Raw genomic sequence first — 20,121 nt, 5'->3', positions numbered from 1 at the left:
GCTACAGACATTTTCAACAGAAAATCCATCATTTACAACATCAGTTGTCAGCACAGGTGCCTTGGCTCAAGCAATCCACCCAGTTCTGGGAATGGAAAAGCTGACACAGGCCTATGAAGCAGTTGTCTGATATCATCTGGGCAGGAAATAGAGAAGGCTGAACTTAGAAAAAATATTAATAATTTCCAAATCCTTCTGAGATTAGATGGGTAAATATAATAACTGCGATGGATGTACATGCCCTAGTTACCTATGTTTGGTAAATTTTAAATGAAAAAAAATCTTAACACAGAGAGAGAGAGAGAAAGCAGTCCTAACACAAATCAGTTTCATCCCATTCAGCCAGTTATCGTTATAAAATATCTTTCACAGTGACTATACCTTAAGTAAATAGATTTAACTGTATGGACCAATTAAAAATATCCTATAGTAGAGTGACTTTAACAAGGCATTTCCAAGTCCACCAGAAGAGGAAGCCCAAAGACACCATGTCTTGCTATTACCATACCTATGGAAAATTTATGAGTGAATTAATGGACTGAATTATGAAGACTCCACTATTTCAATGTCAACAAAAAAAAATCTTAGTGGTTCTATCTTTCTGGAGCTATTGTCATGAGATGTTTATGGATTTTGCCAAAACCCCAACTATATCTTTTTTGTGTTTCAAAATGTTTAGTGTTTCAAAATGCTACTTCCTCTCCAAAGTATTTTTGACACTCTAGTCAGAATAAATTACTCAGTCTTTTCTACAGTCCTACATCACTTGGGCCAGGTCTCTATCTGGCTCATTACATTGAATGTAATTACTCGTTTACATCTCTCCTCTCTAGTCCATGGCCTCCTTAATCTTATAGACTGTTCCTTATTCCTGGCTGGCTCCTGGCATCCAGCACATATCTGACATCGATAAGGTTCATGGAGCTAAATTTAGTTTTAGCGCAGTCTTCAGCAGTGTTACTCCAAGCGTGGTCCTGAGCGAGAGTCACGAGTGTTTGCTAGGACAGCACAGATTCCTGGGCCCAACAGCAGACCTACTTACACAGAATTCCCAGGGTGGGTACAGGACTCAGGATTTTTAATGAGAACTCTAGGCAATTGTTATGCAAGATGAAGTTTTCTTGGTAACAGTTTTATTGAGATATAATTCATATGCCCTACAATTCACCTGTTTAAAGTGAGCCATCGCAGAGTTTATTTATTTATTTTTATTCACAGTTTGCAACCCTCACCACAATCAGTTTTACAACATTTCCGTTTTGTTTCCTTTTTGTTGAATGTATTGGAGTGACACTGGTTAAGAAAACTGTAGGGGTTTCAGGTGCACAATTCCACAACACATCATCTGTACACTGCACTGTGTTCACTACCCTAAGTCAAGTCTCCTTCCACCACCACTTCTCCCCTTGGCAAACACCACACTGTTTTGTCTGTGCCCATGAGTTACATTTTCTTTTTCTAAAAATCAACTCCATGGCTTTCAGCAGTCATTTCTCATGCCTCTCAACACCAGGCAATCACTAATGTAGTTTCTGTCTCTATAGATTTGCCTATCTGGACACTTCATGTAAGTGAAATTATACAATATAAAGTCTTTTGTGATGACTTTTACTTAGCGTAATGTTTTCAAGGTTCATCCACATTGTAGCATGCATCAGTACCTCATTCCTTTTTATTGCTGAATAATATTCTGTTGTGTGGATAAGCTGTATTTTATTTATCCATTCATCAGTTGATGAACATTTGGGTTGTTTCCACATTGGGGACTATTACGAATAATGCTTTTTAAAAATTTATGTACAGCTTTTGTTTGGACACATGTTTTCATTTCTTTTGGGTGTATTCCTAGGATTAGGATGTCTGAGTCATATAGTAACCAGCGGTTTTACCTTTTGAGGACCTAGCAGACTGTTTCCTAAGCAGCTGCACCTTTTTACAGCCCTACTAGGAATGTATGAAGCTTCCAATTTCTCTACATCCTTGCCAACACTTTCTATTGTCTATCTTTTTTATCATAATCATGTGGATATGAAGTGGTATCTCATTGTGGTTTTGATTTCCTTGATAGCTAATGATGTTAAGCATCTTTTCATGGGCTTATTGGCCAGTTATATCTTCTGTGGAGAAATATCTATTTGCCCATTCTTAAAATTGGATTATTATTTTTTAAATAAGTGAGTTGTAGGAATTCTTATATATTCTAGATAGAAGTCCCTCATTAGATGTGTAATTTACAAATGTTTTCTCCCATCTTGTAAGTCATTTTTCTATTTTTGATGGTGTTCTTTGAAGTACAAAACTTTAATTTTGATTAAGATCACATTGATTTTTTCTTTTGTTGTTTGTACTTTTGGTGTCATATCTAAGAAATCATTGACTAATTCAAGGTCCTAAGAATTTACATCTGTTTTATACTAAGAGTTTTATAGTTTTAGCTTTTACTTTTAGGTCTCTGATCCATTTTGGGTTAATTTGTATATGGTGTGGAGCAGGGTCCAATTTAATTTTTTTGCATGTGAATATCCTGATGTTGAAGAGACTATTCATTCCTCTATTGAACTGATTGACACCTTCAATGAAAATCAACTGTAATGTATGGCACAATACAATTTTAGAACCACCTATGTACTAGAACTATGAGCTGCCCATTATGATATGAGTAATATAAGATAAAGTTGTTAACCTTAGACCATTTTAAAGATTATTAGTCTTGATATGTATTTGCAACTCCAAATTTTGTGTGTATGTGGAAGTTGCAATGGTGGGAAATAGTGAGGTAGGGATAAATGGGGGTAGGCTTGTGCTTTACAAGGCAAACTATTTAATTCAAGAAACTTACTTGGCAAAATGGTCTTATAGCGATTTTTTGTTCCATGACGTGGAATGTCAATCTCTTTGGGATCCACGAAGTTCATTGGTATTTCCTGCAAAAATGAATAGTATCAAATTAGTACATCTAATACTTCCACAAAGAAAATCTTCACAGGGGGGCATTTGACCCAAAGCTCTGAACTTCAAAGTCATTTATAAACAACAGACTACCACCTCTGGTTGACCAACACCCTTCCTTTCATAAACATACTGGCTGTACCCTGGCAAGCTGACTCTAAGAAACAGTTCTCTGTATTAGAAAGTACTATTTTATATGCAGTTATTTAAAAAAACATAAAACTTTGGTTATATTTTAAGAATCCCATTCTGCATAATTGCTGAAAATATATAAGAAGCTAAAAGTTGATATTTTAACAATGTATTCAAATTTCTTCAAATTTTTACATAAGTTCAGCACCCAAAATTTCTCTGAAGAATTATCTTTTAATATTAATTGTGACTCTTTTAAGATTATTGAAATCTCCCTTCCCAAATGGTAAATATAAAAAGCTTTTTTGTTGATTCAAGTGATGCTTTTTTTTGTATTAAAGAATGGTCTATAATTGTACTGTTCCTATTATGGTTGAAAATGCAATATTTTTAAGAAAGGGCATCCAGGCACTGTTTTCTCCCACTTAACAAGAATATAAATGTTCTTATTCTGTCAGAATATATGTCATGTGCCTTAAATAACTGGAGAGAGGACAATGAAAGCAGAAGTGGCTCTGTGGAAATGCAGTAAACCAAAAAGGTGAGCATCTGTAGTTGACTGGCGACAAAACCAATAAGGCTGTTTTCAAAAGGGTTGAAACAAATATTTAAGCATTTGATCATACAAAATACTATGTTCTCTAACCTCAAATCTTACCAAGGATTGCTAAGCTAAGGTTAATGTCATATAAAATACCTTTCCTCTTGAGGTCACATAAAATAATATTTTTGCTATTTAAATTTTCTCCACTGAAAAATATAGCTCAAAAGCCTAATATTCATTGAAGTGAAAGACATTATCTATAAACTAATTCAAATTGTCCTAGTTTTCAGTCAAGCTGAAAGTTTGAGAAAAGCCTGACTATATTATGAATTTGAGACTTGGTCTATAAAGAGGAGTAGCATACTTTTAAAATATCATTTCTTAAACTTGCATTATTCTAGATAGTTATAATATTTATCCCCAGTCTCTGCTCTAACTAAATGTTAAAATTCTTAGTCTAAGTTACCAAAATTAGCAAAATTGTTGAACAATCAGTAGAAACCACACATTCATATTCGGTGACTGCAAAGAGGCCCGTCTGTTTTGGCAAAGCCACGAGGCCGGTGACATCTTCATCCCTCCCGTGCTCCTTCCTGTTTTCTGACTCATGCTGACAATGTCACCTTCCAGCATTAGGTCCCTCCTCGGTACTCCTTGCCAGCCCCATGCTTCCTTTAAGGAAAGCACGCTATATCCCGGGTTTATCATAAAGAACAAAGACTATCGGCAACTCTAGAAAAGAATAATTAATGGGTGTACCTTTGGCTCACTGTGCAGTTATTGACTGGATGTTTTATCTTACTAAGTCTTATTTTCTTCATATACAAAAATATGACACTACAAAGTCTACTTTAAAAAAACCTGCATGTTTGTGTTTTACTTTAAACACTTAATAATCTTTGATGAGGCTGATAGTAGGTCTAACCCATTGATGGATCTTTCACCATTAGAGTAGTTGCAAATATCTGAACTGGCCCTAGCATGATCAATTTATTATTCTCGACAGTTATGGCTTAAGATGTACAGCTGGTTCCAGATGCAAAGTGATCTATAAAATGGATATTCCCCTTGGGCAACAATTAGACCAAAGATGGTCTAATCTGTCTGCATGCTCTCTGAGTAGAAATGTGTTTTCATGAATTAAGTTATCACAGGCAACACTGATGAGTCATCATCATTTTTAGCTGAAACTCATAATCATTTTTATCTCACATTTGATCTTCTCCTGTGTTCCTTAGTTCATTAAAAAGCACACGGTTGCCCAAGTTACAACACTGGGGTATTAAGTGACTTCCCCAAACAGTGACAGCAAGACTGTGCCTTCTTCCTGGAATGCTCTTTTCGGCCCAGCTCCTCTTGCCACTCCTTTGCCTCCCATGTGCTACACAGTCTGCCTCAACTGAGGTATCACATTCTGCTTGGAACACGTCCATAGTTGATGAGCTGCAGGGTGGATTTCAAACCCCTTCACTTAACGTCTGAACTGTAACCATTTTTACTGCTTAGTGGAGGGTTGTGCCATTTGAGTATGTGCCTCTAGTGCCTAGTTTATCAAAATGCTCAATGAAGGGTGAATACTAACAGGCTCACCATGAATTCACTTTGGAGTAAATGTGAACTTGCCACGACGTCCCTCAGCTGTGACCTCGTGAGAATTCGGCTGGCTGACTGCAGATACTCCATTGCTACCTTCTCCCGTGGTGTTGGTACAGCCACAAAGGGTTCCACACTCCCCAGGCTACTCATGTCCAATGTAAGAGATACGTTGGACCCTCGTCTACATTGGAGAAGAATGTTATTAAGTTTAAACACCACATGAACTGTTTTGATTGCACAAAATTGTCTTTCTATACATATACACAATTCACAAGCAGTTTTATAGAAATAAGGACCACATGCCTTTTTCTCTTATGGTAGCATAGTTGAGTATAGCAACTATCCGCAGTTTCTTTACAAGGAACTGACAATTTTATTGTTGGGAATAACTCTGTCATATTAAGTGAAAATTTTAGGAAAAGTAAACATCACATTTGAATCAAGGAATCAGATATGACACAAGCCAACGTTAGTTAGATGTATGCCTGAGAGTCCAGCTTATAAATAATATAACCATCTAATATTTTTTAAAATATGTTTATTGATTTCAGAGAGAGAGAGAGAGAGATAGAAACATCAATGATGAGAGAGAATCATTTATCGGCTGCTTCCTGCACAACCTTTGCTGGGGATTGAGTCCGCAACCTGGGCATGTGCCCTGACTGGGAATTGAACTATGACCTCTTGGTTCATAGGTCTCTGCTCAACCACTGAGCCATGCCAGTCAGGCAACCATCTAATATTTTTGACATAAATATTCTGTAGTTATGATTTTACTGGACATAGGAAACTCTGAGGGGGAAAAAACCAATCCCTGTATTTTAGTTCAAATTATTGCCATTGAAATAGAATTTAAAGGTTTAAAAATGTATATTTTTTATAACTTCTGAGTGAATCCCTAAAAGATAGCATTTGCATCCTCCATGTATGCATGTATGTATGTATGTATAGGTGAATGTATATTTGCCTGTGTTTGCCCATGTGTTCAGGTATTTAATTTTGTAATCAACTCCCAAGGGACCAAAGAGATCACAGATCCTTATTCTGAGTTACATTATTTCTTTCCTTTGTAATTACCTTCTTTTTGTTGTGGTGAGGTAGGGCTCTTCCAGTTTATCAAGACCTTTTTGCTTGGATAGAAGGTATGAGTGCCTCTTACTGGAAACATTAGCTGTGTGGAACCACGGAGTAACTATTAAACAGCATGTGCAAGGCTGAGGGCCAAGGTCAGAGATTGTGTTCATAAGAATTGTTAAATTTAAAGAGGCCTTAGGTATATGTCAGGTGATTAAATATTGTGCCAAGTGGTTGATGTCCAACAGAAATGGAGAGCAGGGCAACACAGGACAAAAGAAATGGGAGTAAATACAGTAAGAGTAGATACTAGTTCCAGCATATTATTTCCTGTGAATGATATTTTACATGCTTATTATGGAGTACTACATCAGAAAATATCCAAGAGGCTAGAGTTTAATTTTAAGCAATGGGAAATTATTAAAATATACAACAAAAGATGCATTAAAGAAAAGCCTATCAGTTCCTTCCTCCTATGAATCTGCCTCTGGTTGCAGCTTTGATCATTCTATAATTTGATGTGTGATATTGTCATTTTGGTTAATTTCTAAATGGTTTGTAGTTGTAGTTTTAATTGCTGCATTTACTTGATGGTTATTTTAGTGTTTGCACTTACTTTTTTCCTACTGGATTTGTCAAAGCCCGAGATGTATATGTGAGTCTTTCACAATAGTTGTTTGTTATTTTTCCTTATATTTCTATTAGTTTTTACTTTATATATTTTGGATATTGTATTTCTTGAAGAGATTCATAATTATATCTTCACTGTAAATTTTAATCAACATTTTAAAAATTCACATTGACATACTTGTTTTTTTGTGGCATGTTCTTGAAAAACTGTTTCTAGTTACTATTTTTAACTCCTTTGAATCACTGCATTAGGGATTATTCAACAACATTCTGGTTACCCATAAAATATCACCTATCTGTTAGAGGGATGTTTGCCCCCTTCCACTTGTTTTGTTTGTGTGTGTGTTGATGGTAAGTGACAGGGCTCCTGTATTTTTGGGTAAAAGGTAAATAGTTGAAGAGGAGCAAAGAGTGTTTCTGCTTTCAGGCTGAAAATTTTAATCTATTTATAGTGGAAAACCAGTTTTTAAAGTTTATCAATCCACTTCTTCTGGCCTTTAAATTGGCAGAAATTCCTTCGTGCTTCTGATAATAGATTGTCTACTGGCCTTAGTTTTTAGTGTATTTGTGAGAAATTCGGTTTTTGCTGGTTTCAAAGGTATTTTAGTAAGGAGCTGGGAGAGGCTGCTTAAGGGATTGCTAATCACACACCATTTTAAACCATTATTCTATTCAGTCAATTTTAAGGTGCAAAAGACATAAGTGTCTGCAACCTGACAACTAAATAACACCCAGTGCCTCAGCGGTTTAGTAGAAACTGAGGTCTTGTCCATTCAGAATGCCCAGTACACAATCATGAAGGAGGAGACATTTAAGCTGGGCCAGGAAAGTAAAAGTTTAATGGGTATATTTTTGGTTGAAGGTTATTTCAGAGAGAACGCCTGGCAGGAAGAAAAGTGTGGGAACAGGAAATGATAAGACAACTTTGAGAAATGACATATAAGCCGGTTTTGGAAATGGGGGACATGGTTGTATAGGAGAGATGAGAGAGAAGCAAGAATCACAGAAACTGTAAGATTAGAAAAAATCTACTCAAATCCAGAAAAGAGAGAATGTAGAACATCAGGTTATCTCAACGTCTGTTTTGGCTTCCCACAGTATACCCAGCCCAAACCTGGGACTAGAAGCCTCTGAGATCCCTTGCCTAAAGTCTATTGGACCTAGTGAGTAAGTTTTCTAAGGATTCTGTGATAAACTGAGAACCATGAGAGCATTTTCATGCCAACTAACTCACTAAAGGAAGGATGACTTTTGTCTGGCAAGAGAAGAAAGGAAACTAATATTTATTAAACACCCATTATTTGCCAAGCACCTGTTCTAAACGCTTTCACATATGGTATCTCTCACATATGGTATCTCAATTGTCACAGCAGCTCTCGGAGGTAGAACTTCCACCCATTTCACAGGTGAAGGAATAACTCACTTAGGAATACAATGGTGGAGCAAAGGTTCAGTCCCACTCAGAATGTAAAATCCCAGTTCTGTCTGCTTTGTCACCCCAAAGCAAGGGCAGGGTGGTCAGATTATGTTAGACTATACAGTTCCCTCTGTGGAGCTGAAGCCAATTGTTGGGAAGAAGGTCAAGATTACTAAGGTATAATGTGGGGGCAATCCAGGAGTCAGGGGTAAAAATTCAATCTTTACAGTCATATTTGTCTGGGCCCAAATCCTGCCTCTCCCATGTCCCTGTGGTGGACCTCTGGTCAGGCTCATTTGCCTTGCTGCATCCCAATTTCCTCCTTTTTTTTTTTTTTTTTTAATCTTCACCCGAGGACATGCTTAGAGACAGGAAGGGAGAGAGAGTGAGAGATGTGAGAGAGAAACATTGATGGGTTGCCCTCAGTACTAGCCCTAACTGGGGATCGAACCTGAAACCCAGCTATGTGCCCGGAATCAAACTGGCAACCTTTTGGTGCACAGGGTGATGCTCAACCAACTGAGCGACTCCGGCAGGGCTCCTCCTCTTTTGTAAAACAAATAATTAAGTGTACTTACTTTGGAGGGTTATTACAAGGGTTAACCAGATAATGTAAGTAAACAGCTTATAAAAAGCTATGCCTGTGATTAAATTTATTCATTAAATAATGAATAAACTCCTACATAACTCTTACTTTCTGCTTCTCTAAAGGATCTATTTTGTGAGCTCTTCATAAAAACTTGAAAATTGTTTACACTGAGATTAATGTTAACATTTGGAAATCAATGGATAGAATCTACACGTGTCACTAAAAAAAAAAAGCATCCTTCTTGATTACCTATTTATCTTAAAATTTCCCTTTATTATGGCAAATCCATTTCCTCTGAACCCTAAACAATTCCAGAGCACTTCACCTTAACACCTCAGACAATGTCTCAAAGTTCAATTATGAAGTTAAACTTGCACAGGTTGTTGACCTTACAGAGAACATTTTCCACGAAACAGCCCTTGTCATGGTAAGTACTTTCCTATCCTGGCTGTGAAATATTGCCATAGGATGTCATTACCTTGGAAAACATCTCTGCTTTTGTTAATTCTTATTTTCAAGGAGCAAACAATATTTAGATTTATTGAAATACGGTAGAATAAGAAATTGTGTCAGTAAAGTCAACTTAAAAATTTGGAAAGTTCTTAGTCGTCATGTCTTGTGCTTGGAGAAAAAAGATTAAATACACATCCATATATATATTAAAGTGTTATTTTTTTCATTATAAAATCATGTTTATTGTAGAAAATTTGTATAATTTATAAGTTTCTAAAAAGGAATTAAAATCAGTCACATAAACTTCACTGGCATTTAAACTGACTTAAAATTTTTTTTTTATTGATTGATTGGTCTTAGAGAGAGAGGAAAGGAGAGAAACATTGATTAGTTTTTCTACTTACTCATGCATTCACTGGTTGAATCTTGTATGTGCCCCGATTGGAGATGGAACCTACAACCTTGGCATATTGGGACTATGCTCTAACCAACTGAGCTACCCAGCCAGGGCTAAAATGACTAAATTTTGCTATTTTATAGGCGGTAATGGTTTATTGTTTTAATTTTTTTTCTTTGGTTAGAGAGAAATATATTTTCATATGACTTTTTTATTTATCAATCTTCTTCTTTGAAAACCATCATGCTCTTAATGTTTATGTTATAACATTAATGTGTTTATTATTGATTACTATTCTATGTAAGATATTAACTACTTCTCAAACATATCTATTACAAATATACAGTTTATTGTTGCATTAAAATACTAAGTATTTTTTAAAAGTTATATTTATATTCAGTTAAACATATTTATCTTTTCTTATGTGGTTTCTAATATCACTTATGTTCTCCTGGAATTTAAGATCTTTAAAAGTTAATCCTTTAATCTTTTTGTAATGTACTTTGCAGTATGGTAAAGGTGAGAATCACCTAGGTTTTTCCCCCCAAAATAAATTGTAAATAATTCTAACACAATATACTGAACAAACCTAGAAAAATAATGATCTTTGTATATGTGGGAATATTAAGTTTTTAACTAGCATCACTGACTAATGATTTGGAGGAGAAAATAACACTTTACTGAGCTAAGAGACTGTGATTTGGTTCCACAGCATCCATAAACCAAAATGGTAAGAAGTGAAGGCAGAATCAAAAAGACATTTTAAAAATAAAAGAAATATAAGAATTTAAGAGAAAATTCAATTTAAGATACAGGAAAAAAATGGAAAGGATTTAGAGGAAAGAAAGCAACAGAAATATTAGGAGACCTGAACCTTTAATAAAAACAGAATGTGGGAAACTAAGAACCAAACTCCTATTAAACTTTGCTTCTTTTCTGTTGTGTAACTCTGGACAAACTGTTTAGAATTTTTTTTATGCCTCGTGATTGCTGTTGGACAAAAGGAAACATAATAAAAAGCTTTATCAAGCTCTCACTGTAGCACCAATTATTATTTATGCCAAAAAATAAATAAGAGGGAGGAAATTCAAAAGATATCAGTGCAAACAATTGAAGGAAAAAGCAAATTCTTAAGGAAAGGTAAAAGGAATGCAATAAACAGCATGTTAATTACAATTAAGTAAAAGGAAAGCAAGTATAAATATTATGGGCCAGGGTCACACATCAATTTCGGCAGGAGAATATAAACAGCTCTCTGCTGAAATTGTTTGATTCTGCATCGCTGCCCCAATGACCAAGAGGTGGGAAGAACAAAACAGCTAAAAATACGAGCACACTACATCTGAGTGCTGGAATAACTCGAAACTAGGCATCTGTTTCCCTGGTAGTTGGGCTCTGTGCTGGGTGTTGGAAGCTGGGTTTAAGCAGAAGGCCTGGCCTTCCCGGCAGGTGGCCGTGAGCCCCTCTCCTTCTCAGATCTGGCTGGTCCTGAAGCAGTACCTTGGCCACCGAGGACAGTAAGACCTCAGGCCTGGCACGTCGCTTCGTGCCCAATAAGGAATGGAAATGGGAGTGAGAAAATAAAATGAAACAAATGATCATTTTGCCTGCAGGCCAGGAAGATGTATTTCTGAAACTATTGGATTATGAAATTAAGCTTCAGTGGGAAATGGTGGCAGCTGCTTATCTTGAAGTACTTAAAAGCGGAACAGAAAAGTATGCATCAGAAGGTTGTTAGAAGAATTTATCTTTTTTTGTTTTGTTTTGTAAAAAATAGACATAATTTATTCAGAGCTGTCTTTGTTAGTGCACACATCTAATCCTCCACGGTGAGAAGTCAGAAGTTTAATATTGACATCCAGATCTGAAGTGTTGTGAGTCTAAGGCCTTTGGTCTAACCCGCCTCCCGGTGTGTTGTAACAATGATGGTCACGAACTGGTAACTTTGGCTTGATCAGAAGGTGAGCTTAACCTCAGCCCCAACTTGACTTTTCTTATTTAATTTTGCTCAATTTGTCCACAAATTTAGTTTTTTGGAGACTTCTAATTAAACAGAAAAAAGAGCCCAGCTGAGGTGGCTCAGTGGTTGAGCATCGACTTGTGACCCAGGAGATCGTGGTTCGATTCCCGGTCAGGGCACATGCCCGGGTTGTGGGCTCCATTCCCAGTCGGGGGCGCGCAGGAGGCACAGCCGATCAGTGACTCTCTCATCATTGATGTTTCTCTCTCTCCTTCTCCCTTTCTCTCTCTGAAGTAGAAAAAGACATATTTAATAAATAAAAATAAAAAGGAAAAAACAGTTCTTACTCATTTAAGTAACAAGGGAGAAAACAGTGGTAAATGGACTGCCCTCCACAGTTCTTTGAAACTCCAGATTCTATCACTTTTAAACTCCAAGGGTGCTGGAGTTTAATGAATCACCCTTAATGAATAGTTTTTTGTTTCTCTTCAGCTCTTTATCTTCAAATAAATTCTATATAGTACTAACCCCGTTCCTGGATTACTTGACAAATGAGAGGGTGAAATTAAAAAAAGAAAATATATATATATATATATATATGGAGTGCTAGGAGAGTTAAATTGTGACTTAAATTCAAAGCTCTTAGAAAGTTAAATGTGACATAAATGCCGTGTTACTAATTTCTAGAAGCTGAAAGAAATGAATCGGTACTGTGACCATCCATAGTAAAATTTCCCAAAGGAAATCCTGTTGGGAAGAAATATAGTAAGTGCAAAAGGTACCAGGCCCAGGCCCAGGCCCAGGAAGATGATGAATGAATTTCACTCTAAAGTAGAAAGAAAATTTTGAAAGGTAGAAAACATTTTTGGTGGGGGAAATGATTGATTTCCCTACTTGAAAGCACCTACATCATTAGGTGGACTTTTGTTCTCCTTTTGAGTGATTACATAAACAATTTTTGAATTCATATAATGATACCTGACCTTTTATGTATGTATAAAACAATCAAATTTACTACTTTTTATTATTTTAAAAAATAAAAATAAAAACAATTATTAAAAAACCCCATAAATTGAGATTGTTACATTGTTCTTTAAGCATTGACCTTGGAATCCGAGTTTAAATCAATGCTTCACTTAAGCTCCTTCAGCCTCACACTCCTTATTCTGCAACTGGGCATAATCATTAAACTCACAGGGTTGATTTACATTATAAAAGTTAAAGAAGCACAAAGATGGAAACATTTCCAGCCTAGTATCTGACATATAATATACATATCTGAATGATGAAAATAATTAATAATGATCACATGGTAATTCTTACTTCACTCTATGCATACGAGGCTTGCTCTGTGGGAGCCACATGGCATATTCACAGATAAATATTTGAAGAAGGCAAGGTTGGGAAAGGTGGTTAGTGAAGAGTCAGTAGCGTGCTATGCATGGCAAGTCAAGGGTCATCTAAGTTGGAACCATTTTTCATACCTCCTCAAGCCCTTAAAATTCTAACTTCATATCCTGAAAATTAATAACTTTTTTTCAGGTTCAAAAATAATATATTCACTATAAAAAAACAACCTATAAATATAGATAACAAAAAGAAAGAAAAATATCCCATTATATCAACACCTAGAATAACTGCTAATAACATTGTGCATGTATGTCCTTCAAGTCTATATGTGTATATGTATGTATGACAAAATCTAGATTTTTACTCCACATATGCTTCTGTGACTTGATTTTTATTTAACTAAATATGCCATGAATGTCTTTTGATGTCTTCAAACACTGCTTATGTAAACACCATTTTCAAATACTATACTATTTCATTGTATGGATGTACCATACTTTATTTAAACAATACCTTATTTTTGGACACTAAGTTGTTTTCAGTTTTTCACCATTTATAGACAAGACTGCAAATGAATAACCTTGTAACTAAATGTTTGTGCATTTCCATGATTATTTCTAGGTCAAGGAGCTTTCAAGACTAACCCCAAATCTCTGACTTTGGAGAAGTTAGTGGCCATGTGGAGTATAGAAGAGGCATGAGGGCAATTCTTGAGGCTGACACGGACTTAGCTAGGACCCTCTTCATCTCTTGTTCTTGCAGTAGCTCCCTAGGAAGGTTTCTTAACTTAAAGTTTCTTAGTCCAACATGCTTTCTTCCAGATTTCACCAGAGTGAGGTAGATACAATAGTAAAACAAATAGCTGTCCTTGGACGTAAGATGCTTTCTCATCCATTCCGTGTGTTTCTCCAGCCTCATCTCCTATCCTGGCCTTACCCAGATCTGTGCCCCAGCCGGGCCAGTCAACCCACAGCTCTGCTTTCTATGCCTGAAATGAGCTTGCCCCTACTTTTTCATTCCTGATTCCCCAAATGCTAGGGTTTCTTTCCTCTGAAACCTCTTAGCAGCTTTTTCAATGTGTCCAATATACCGTATTCACTACAAATGACTTACCCTAAAATGTGAACTCCTTGAGGGCAAAGGCTTTGACTTTAATCTTCCCTTTGAACCCAGTCCTTAACACATGGAAAGCAACTCTTTTTGTTTGCATGAATAAATGGTTGCAAATGAACTGGTTAGGGTAATGCTGTGTGCAATTACTGTATTCTGATGACTTTTCTAATCCTTCTGAAAATAGAGGAAGTGGGGGGTCATGTTAGACAGGAGTTTGAATATTTAGAATGGAGAGGCCAAGCTTAACCAGGTGCAAAAAATGTGACAGTTGATATTTAAGTTTGAGTCTTATTTAAATATCAATGAAGTCTGATCATTAACGCCCTAAAGAGCCCTGGTAATTTTGTTCTACAAAAGAAAAAAAAAAGTAGTGCTTTGTCTTATAACCAAGTACGATTAATTTTTACTCTTTTTTGGCATTTGGTATTGTTTTGACTGTCACTCATGGTGAGGAGGCTGTATCCCTTTTAACAAAAGAACAAAATGATGGTAGTTCTAATTTTAGTCCCAAAGTTTAGTTTTTCCAAGTTCATATAATTAGTTAAGAACAAGATGATGTTGAAGAAATATTAGTAAGTCTCAATGAATAAACCATTCTTTCTGAAACGAGAAATCTTTCTTTGAATTTCGTTGCTATACACACAAAATATTTTCTAAGTAACACAATGTAATAACTTCCTGTCTCTTTGAACAATCAATTACCAAAAGACCCTTTTAGCACTGAACATTACAACTAAGTCAAATATTTATTTACTTTCAAGACCAAAATTACATGTGATTACAATTATCCATAGAACTCAGCTAAAATATGAATTGTCAGAAAATATACAACTTCTCAGCTTCTTTAGTTTTCTTTTTTACATCATCTGCTTGTGCAGTCTAAGTTGTTAAAGCTGAATTCTGCAATCTGCACAGGACTCTCTATTTGCAGATGCCATGATCTCATATATAAAAAACCCTAAGGAATCCACAAAAAAATGAAAAGTCATATTTGAGTTCCACAAGGTTGCATGATACAAAATCAATATACGAAATCAATTGTATTTCTAAATATTAGCAATAAATAATCTGAAAGTGAAATTAAGAAAAACAATTCCATTTACAATATCATCAGAGAATAAAATACTTAGGAATAAACTTTGCGAAAAAGTGCAAGACTTGTACACTGAGAACTACAAAACATTGTTAAAAAAAATTAAAGAGGACCTAAATAAATGGAAGGACATACTATGTTTATATATTGAAGACTTAATATTATTAAGATGGTAATACTCCTGAAATTGATTTGCAGAGTCAACACAATCCCTGTCAAAATCCCCGCTGTTTTGTTTTGTTTTGTTTTTTGCAGAATTTGAATCTATCTTAAAAATCATATGGAAATGCAGGAAACCCGGAATGGCCAAAATCATCTTGAAAAAGAATAAAGGTGGAGGATTCACAATTCCTGATTTCAAAACTTACTACAAAGCCACACTAACCAAAGCAGTGTGGCATTAGCATAAGAATATACCTATAGATCAATGGATTATAATTGAGAATCCGGAGGTAAATAAGAAAAGATGTTTAACAACTGAAGTGTCCCTCAACAGCTGACTGGATAAGAAGATGTGGTACATATATATACAATGTAATACTACTCAGTCATAAGAAAATATGAAATACTGCCATTTGTGACAATGCAGGTGGATCTTGAGAATATATATCATAAGCAAAATAAGTCAGGTGGAAAAAGTCAAGAACCATATGATTCTATTTATATGTGGGATAGAAAACTGAAAGCAACAAATGAACAAATAAGACAAACAAAACTCATTGACACATACAATATAGTGGTTACCAGAGGGGAAGGGGCTGGGGGGAGGTAGAAGAAGGTAAAGGGGGAGTCAAATATGTGGTGATGAAAGGAGACTTGACTTTGGGTGGTGAACTAACAAAGCAATATACAGATGATATAGTATATAATTGTACACTTAAAACCTGTAAAATTTTACTAACCAATGTCATCCCAATAACTTTAAAAAATTTTTAAAAAAAGACATTAGGCATCATGAAATCAAAACCAAAAGAAGATAACACTTCACACTCACTAGTATGCCAATAATAAAAAAGATAGACAATGGCAAGTGTCTGTGAGGATGTGGAAAAACTGGAGCCTGCCTACGTTGCTGTTGGGAATGTAAAACGGTGTAGCCACTTTGGAAAAACAGTTTGGCAAAAAAGTTAAAGCTATAGTTAGCACATGACCAGCAGTTCCTCCCCTTGGTATATATCCAAGAGAAATACACACACTTGTTCATACATAAACTTGACCTGAATGTGTATAGCAACATTATTCATAATAGCCAAAAGTGAAAAAATAGAAATGTCCATCAACTGAATTCCTATATAAAATGTGATATATCCAAACAATGAATATTATTCAGCCACAAAAAAGAATGAGGTACTGACACAACATTCATGCGACAACGTGAATAAATCTTGAAGACATAATGTTAAGTAAAAGAAAACAGACACAAAAGGCCGCATATTTTATGCTTCCTTTTATATAAAATGTCCAGAATAGGCAAATCTGCAGAGACAGAAAGTAGATGGGAAGTTGCCAGAGGTTGCGAGTAAGGAATTGGGGAGTAAATGCTAACAGGTATGAAATTTCTTTTGGAGTAATAAAAATATTCTGAAATTAGAGAGTAGTAAATTGTCAACATCTTACAGTCAGTCTTTGTTATAATTTTATCATAGCATCATTTTAATGAAAAAATTCTACCTATTAAAATTTTTGTTGATAGAAAGAACAAACAAATGAAAGAGAGAAAGAAAGAGAATGGGCCAGAATCACTGAACACATTTCCAAGAGACTGGTTTGGTTTTTTTAAATTTTATTTTTAAAATGGTTTTATTGATTTTAGAGTGAGAGGAAGGGAGAAGGAGAGAGAGGAAAACATCGATCGGCTTCCTCCTGCACGGAACCCGCAACCCAGGCATGTGCCCTGACTGGGAATCACGTGCGCCCTAACTGCGAATTGAACCAGCAACCTCTTGGTGTATGGGCCACACCAGCCAGGGCCCAGAGAGGCTGTTTTTAAATGGCAGGAGGTATAAAGATTCACTGGAATGAATATATGTACAGACCCATGGACAGTGGCAGCTCTGCTTATTTCTAGTAGGTGTGCCATCTATGGAAAATTTTGTAGTCAACATGGGTTTGCATAACATAATAGACATTTTAGAGAATAAGGTGATATAAAAGAAGAACAATATATATTAGTAAGAGTAAATTCCCATCATGGGCTTCATGAATGAAAATACGGAACCATTTTATCACACAGCTAAAGATTCCATTTATCTGTATCAAGCAATAGGCAGCAAATTTCCTAGTACTGTAAATGTAACCGTGCTAACAAATTTTCTTAATACATTTCTGGGTTGTTGTGATGCCCTGCACTGCTTTTATATTCGACGTATATTTTTCATTCTTTTTCAGACAGATATTAAACTAATTAATCTCTCTTTTACACACACACGTGCGCGCACAGGCATGCATGCGCACACAAGTGCGCCAGAATCTAAGAAGGGTACCTTCTCTTCCCCCAGAGCTTATTTGGAACCTCTGCTTGTTATATGTTTGCAGTCAGAATGCAAATTTCCTCATTTCTGCCCACTCTGGGTAAAAGGTGGGGGAGGTTGCAGGAAAAGAGAAAGTACTGATTTTCACTCACTGTCCTCCCTCTAACCAGAATCAAGCAGGAGTCGTGGCTTAGTTTTTCATTCAACTCCAGAGCAATAATCAGCTGGCCCCAGGATCCCCATCATCCCAAGGTGGCAATGTGGCTAATACTGCTCTAATAATGCAATGTTGTAATATAATTAGTGCAAGCAATAAGTGCTAAAATTGTTGATGATGATGGCAGCTAACATTAATTCAGCTAAACTTGCAAAAAGTGGTTTATTTGTATTATTTCATTAAATTCTTACAATTTTTGAAGGAGGTATTATGATTTTCCCCAATTTATATATGGGGAAACAAAGGCTGTTAAGTAACTCATCAAAACTCATAAAGTAAGGTATGTGAATACAGGTAGTGTGAATCCTGAGATTTTATTCTTAACCGCAAAGCTGTGATGAACTTAGTTCAACAACAAACATTTACTGAGTGCCCACTATTTTCTGCAAACCATGCTAGGCCCTAGGGAGGGGTATTGTGGGTGTCAGGGTTAACAAAATATAGTCTATAAAGTCCTCTGATTTTGAGGACTTTATAGGCTCTGAAGAAAGAAACCTGTGTATATGACTTGAATATTTTGAGCCTGTTATGGAATAGTCATGTCTAGGAAGTTATAGAAGTACAGGTTATTTATTTAAAGAGCCCATCTCTTTATACTATATCTTTGAACTTGTTTTTAATCATTGGAGATGAACATTTATAAAATTAAATTTTCAAAAGGAAAGTTTTTACCTTTATGAAACAAATTAGATGTTTTAAAAAAGTAATTAAATTTAATATCCATCTGAATGCTTCTAGAAATACTTCTCAGTCTTTTAATGCAAGAAGCAGGTGTCTTAAGTGATTAACCAGGGCACATCAAAGTCTACCTTTACCTAAAATGAACTCTCAGTCAAAATTATGACAATCTACCATCTCCAGAGTTTCCCCAAATGTTTATCTAAGAGCAGCAATTTATTTAAGTATGCATTACTGTGTTTGTTCAGTGTTCATTTAAAAGTGCACCACCCAGCAATGCAGTCCTGAGTGCTGGTCAGTTGGAATGTGTTAGGAATGGAACCAGGATGACTGCGGCCCTTTAAGTCGTTGGCCTTTCACCTTGGAATTTCAGAGTAGGGAGTTGCTTCCTTTGGCCAGTGAGGAGTCAATGGCTTTGCTTGGGTTACTCTGGGGTCATGGATTGTATTTAAAGTAGCATTGCTTCTCAGGTGGAAGGAAGACCTCCATTACCTGAAGAGTTGTGTTAGCGATAAATGAGGAGAGTGGCACTTGACTTTATCACTATAATCACATTCTTGCCAACGTAAATACACAATCATGTTATCAGTGATGCCGAGGGCAAAGGTAGGTGTTTAAATATAAATTATGGAAGACAGGTGCCAATAGTTAAAATAAGGTTTTCCCCTCAAGCAACTGGAATATGCTGATTTGATGCCATTCATAGTAATTCCTTTTCATGTCTGGGTCTTCTCTTATCCAGTGCAAGATAAAATAATTGCAAGATAGCCCTGAAAATTGAGCAGCCATTTACCCAAGTGCAGATAGCATGCATACCAGACAAAGGAAATAATTCTTACTTTGGATACTGTTTTCTTGTCTATATTATGTCCAAGGAGCAGATGGACTGGTAAAAAATAAACATTTTTGGAATGCAAAGTGCCATACACATTTTTAAGAGTGATCTGAAATTTGTCATGTAAAGGACACTTTTATACTTACTGTAGGAAATATATCCATTTGCTTTTATGTAAATAAAAATGTTCTAAATTTGCATGTTTCAACCAAATCAAATAAAATGAAAAAATGCCAAAAGCAATATCCAACTAATTTTCTAGAAAGAGCCAACATATTGATTAAAATTAAAGTTATATATACTTTTCCTCTTTTTGAGATATAATTTACATACCATAAAATTCGCCTTTTAAATTATACAGTTTAGTGGTCTTACTATAGTCCTGAGTTGTGTAATCATCACAACAATCAATTTTCTAACACTTTCCACACCCTCAAAAGAAACTCCCTACCCACTACCTATTCCCCATTCCTCCCTCTACTAGTCTACTTTCTGTGTCTATGAATTTGTCTACTTTGGATATTTCATGTAAATGAAATCATACTACACATGGTCTTCTTTGTCCGGCTTCTTTTACTTAGCATAATATTTTCAAGGTTCATCCATACTGTAATATCTAGCAA

At 35.7% G+C, this 20,121-nt stretch overlaps 1 protein-coding gene across 1 annotated transcript in view; it reads right to left on the bottom strand.

The window, feature by feature from the left end:
- Positions 1-20,121, bottom strand: part of PTPRR (protein tyrosine phosphatase receptor type R) — a 222,690-nt gene that overhangs the window by 38,509 nt on the left and 164,060 nt on the right. Inside the window, exons 7-8 of the mRNA XM_016198918.2 lie at positions 5,216-5,402; positions 2,840-2,924 (exon numbers count right to left, since the gene is read on the bottom strand). Coding sequence (XP_016054404.2) covers positions 2,840-2,924; positions 5,216-5,402 — 272 coding nt within the window. The remainder of the gene's footprint in view (positions 1-2,839; positions 2,925-5,215; positions 5,403-20,121) is intronic.

Source organism: Miniopterus natalensis, chromosome 2 (assembly GCF_054644295.1).
Source record: "Miniopterus natalensis isolate mMinNat1 chromosome 2, mMinNat1.hap1, whole genome shotgun sequence".
In the NCBI taxonomy this organism is placed as follows: Eukaryota; Metazoa; Chordata; class Mammalia; order Chiroptera; family Miniopteridae; genus Miniopterus; species Miniopterus natalensis.
Note: the sequence above shows the minus strand (reverse complement) of the source record. Positions and strands in the feature narration are given on the sequence as shown.